The 3,967-nt window shown below is 39.7% G+C and overlaps 2 protein-coding genes across 3 annotated transcripts in view; one reads left to right on the top strand and one right to left on the bottom strand.

Moving 5' to 3' along the window:
• The first annotated feature begins 248 nt into the window (after positions 1–248).
• Positions 249–1,547, top strand: LOC107894361 (UPF0481 protein At3g47200-like). The gene has a single exon (XM_016819643.2). It carries the CDS (start codon positions 249–251, stop codon positions 1,521–1,523), a length of 1,275 nt encoding a protein of 424 aa, XP_016675132.2. The 3' UTR covers positions 1,524–1,547.
• Positions 1,548–1,697: 150 nt separating this feature from the next.
• Positions 1,698–3,967, bottom strand: part of LOC107895144 (glyceraldehyde-3-phosphate dehydrogenase GAPCP2, chloroplastic) — a 14,778-nt gene continuing 12,508 nt past the window's right edge. For both annotated transcript variants that reach the window (XM_041085192.1, XM_041085193.1), the window contains 2 exons: positions 2,140–2,229; positions 1,698–2,017 (listed from right to left, as the gene is read on the bottom strand). In XM_041085192.1, coding sequence (XP_040941126.1) covers positions 1,960–2,017; positions 2,140–2,229 — 148 coding nt within the window. In that variant the 3' untranslated portion in view covers positions 1,698–1,959. The remainder of the gene's footprint in view (positions 2,018–2,139; positions 2,230–3,967) is intronic.

Raw genomic sequence — 3,967 nt, 5'->3', positions numbered from 1 at the left:
AGTAAATAAAAAATCAGAAACGACAGCTAAAATTTTGTCCTTCTGCACAAATTGCCAGTAGTCTTTTTTATTACTTTTTGGAAGTGGACTTTTGCGGTCGCCGTAGCTTTTTTTTTTTCTTTCTAAATGATCAACATTATTTCCAGAAAAAATCGATAAAGACTTGGACTTACAATTCCGATATCAACCTCAATCCTCAGTGCAGCTTCCCAGTAATTTTCTAATCAAGAGCCACCGGCTAGCCGGCGATGGCGATGGATCTGCAAAGCCCTAATAATGATATTGTACAGCAACGCACTATGGCTTCAATGGAGGAGAAATTGCTGAAGTCCAGGCAGCGAAGGTCTCATCCCGAACCTCACACCATCTGTCCTTTTCCCGATTCCCTTATCAAAGTCCATGACGAGATCCGATGGCCACAGTTAACATCCTTCGGCCCTTGTCGCCATCGCACGCACCCTTTTCTTCCCTTTGAAAAACATAAGTGGGATCTTCTTGACGAGTTTCTTACTCGGACAAAAAGAAATTGGCAGTTCTACTATGAGAGATTGATGAATTCAATAGATCAAATAAAAAGATGCTACTCTGAGGAGGTTGATAAGCCTGCTGATGATCATCAGCTTGTTAAAATGATGTTGCTCGATGGTTCTTTCATGGTGGAGCTCTTCCTTCTTTATGAAGAGGGTAAGGATTTCACGCCGCCACCCCCATCGTCCGTCCAAACTTTGATTGCGGATCTGCTGAAACTGGAGAATCAGTTACCCTTTTTCGTTCTTGAGATCTTGTTCGAATTGTCCACGGTTGGCCCCCCGATCCGCTCTTTGTCTTATCTTGCCTTAAGGTTTCTGAGTCAAGCTTTCTGCAAATCTCCAGAAATGGTGAAAGCCCAGGTTCGAAAGCCCAAGCATTTACTAGACTTATTCCGCCGGAGTCTCCTTCCAGCAACTAACTTAGATGAAGATTCACATCTAAGCAAGCACGATCGTCCGATGCACCCGATTCAAAGCGTAAAACATCTACGGACTGCAGGGATATCAGTAAGACAAAGGACAGCGAAAAGCCTCCTGGAGATAGATTTCAAAAAATTTCAAATACCGCCTTTAGCTCTTAAAATCCCGCCCCTCGCCATTGATGATTTCACCAACGCTATCCTGGTGAACTGTGTTGCTGTGGAGCAATGCTTCACGGATGAATCCAAACATTTCACTGCTTATGTATGCTTCATGAGTTGCCTGATGAAGCAACCAGAAGATGTCGGATACCTTCGTTCTGCTGACATTATCAATGGCTTTTCGCGAGATGAGGGGAGTTTCATAAACATGCTGAATGGAATTGGTACAAAAGTTAGTTCCACTTTGCGAGAATGCTATCTGTGTAAGCAATTCCGAGAAATTCACTGCTATTATAATAGTTATTGGGCATCCATTAGCCGCTCTTTCTTCCAATACAATCATATCATGCTGTACTGTTCTTTGCTACAAATTGTCGTCAGTATTGTTGGCTGGCGTGTCTCTGGAAATTAAGCTGCTTTCCTTGCTTTTCCTTTAGTGGTTTCCAGTGTATTTCTTCCAGAGATTTATTCATCCATTTCAAATGCATAAAACAATATACCTTTAACGAGTACCAAGCAAAATTTAAACCTAAATGTAGGACCTTCAAGTATCACCCACAACCATAGATATCACCATACCAAATAATTGAACAATGAAACCGAATCATGCATTAATTTTTAAATATAAGAAACCGGATAACATTTTCTTTTTTTATTTTTACAAAGATAACGCTCGTACTTTCAGCACCAAACACTGTCGTAAGGTTTCATTCCATTATTTTAGAATAGCATGCGGTATGGGATGCCCAACTCATTACATGGACAAGCAATCCAAACAAGAAAACCATTGCGCACACTAAAATTGCAGCAGCGTCGCTCAGTTTCAATAGCATACCTTGCTAAATAATTTACTTGGGTGTTGATCCTACCAGTTCCATGTGCTGTATTAGGTTGACTACTCGATTGCTGTAATATAATTTTAAGAAAAATAATTCAGACAAGATGAATTCTCAAATATGCATTTCAGTGGTGATCGTCGGCATTGACGAAAAGGTGGCTGTCCGGGTGTGAGAGAGATGAAAACATACCTGTAACCCCACTCATTCTCGTACCATGAAACAAGCTTCATGAATGAATTGCTCAACCCTATCCCGGCTTTGGCGTCGAATATGCTTGACCTGAAATAAAACAATCCCATTAGAACCTTAATTGCCAACAATTAAGAAATAGGAAAAGACAAAAAAAAAGGGGCAAATTTTCAATATATAAATAACTGACAGCAAAATCTATATTAAACAGACATCAAAGTCCTTAAAAATACTGCAATATTATATAAACCAACTGAATAGTATCCTACCATTGCTCCTTAATCATGGGGGGAAAGGGGGAAAAAGAAAAATTAAATGATCTGTTCCAGAAAGATGAAAATTCCCTATAAGCAACAAACACACTAGGACCCTTCACAACTAAATTATAGGGTAGAGATAATATATATTGGAACCCACCCATTGTTTGAAAAGTAAAAAAGAATGGGCACCGAAAGTAGAAAGTAAAATTGGTTGGCAAGTTGGGTTAAAAGTTGGCATGGGATAATTGCAATTTTGGTCCCTAATTGTATAGGGACATTGCAAGTTGATCCTTGAACCTCAACTATAAATAGGCCTAACCATTTCTTACTTTCTTCATCCCACACTTGCCATTCTCTACTTAAGGCAATTGTTCTCTCTCCCTATTTGTAAACTTTCACTTGTATTTTTGGAGTGAAATATATTTGGTAGTGCCCGAGGACATAGGCAAAATTTGCTGAACCTCGTTAAAATTCTAGTGTTCTTTATTTTTTGTTCTGCATATTTTGCAAGTGTCATTGTAGTGATTTATTGTGCTATTAAATTACGATAGAGGGATATTCTGGCTAGGAAAGATCTGGTATGTAAGCGATCCTCGTGATCCACCTCTCTTTCCTGGGAATTGAACTTAGTGTGATTTTTCAGTACAATAATTTTACTCTTTCACACGCTTCCGCGCAACAATTGGTATCAGAGCCAGGTTCGTACTTGGGGAATACGACCGTTTACGGTACTATTCACGTATACGGTACTATTCACATATACGGCACTATTCACGTATACGGTACTGTTCACGTATACAATAGTTGGGATTGAGGAGAAAAATGGCAGCAGCATCGTTATCAGCAAGGACTACTGTGACAAATGCAAAATTTGAAGTAGAGAAATTTGACGGTACCAATAATTTTGGTATGTGGCAGTGTGAGATCCTGGATGTCTTATGTCAGCAAGAGCTGGATATAGCCCTTGAAGAAAAACTTGACAAGATGGATGACAAGGAGTGGGCCAAGATCAATAGACAGGCGTGTGGTACAATCCGCCTATGTTTGGCCAAAGAGCAGAAGTACTCCGTCATGAGGGAGACATCAGCGAAGAAGCTGTAGGATACATTGGAAGAAAAGTTTCTAACGAAAAGTCTTGAAAATAGGCTTTATATGAAAAAGAAACTTTTTCGGTTCACGTATGCACCCGGTATGTCGATGAATGACCATGTGAACTCATTCAATAAAATTTTAGCAGACTTGCTAAATTTGGATGAGAAATTTGAAGATGAAGACAAGGCATTATTGTTATTGAATTCCCTTCCTGATGAATATGATCATCTTACCACCACATTGCTTCATGGGAAAGATTCAATCACATTTGATGCAGTCTGTAGTGCGTTGTATAGATCTGAGACTCGAAAGAAAGATAAAAGAGATCACAGAGATACAACTGCAAAAGTCTTAACAGTAAGAGGTCGTTCACACAGCAGCAAACCTGGTAGAAGGGTAAGTCCAAAGGGAGACCCGCCAAAGATGAATGTGCCTTTTGTCGTGAGAAAGGGCATTGGAAAAGAATTGTCCTAAGT

Source organism: Gossypium hirsutum, chromosome A13 (genome assembly GCF_007990345.1).
Source record: "Gossypium hirsutum isolate 1008001.06 chromosome A13, Gossypium_hirsutum_v2.1, whole genome shotgun sequence".
NCBI classification, from domain to species: Eukaryota; Viridiplantae; Streptophyta; class Magnoliopsida; order Malvales; family Malvaceae; genus Gossypium; species Gossypium hirsutum.
Note: the sequence above shows the minus strand (reverse complement) of the source record. Positions and strands in the feature narration are given on the sequence as shown.

Coding starts and splice junctions, on each gene's coding strand:
- LOC107894361 (XM_016819643.2), top strand. CDS start 249: ATGGCGATGGATCTGCAAAGCCCTAATAATGATATTGTACAGCAACGC.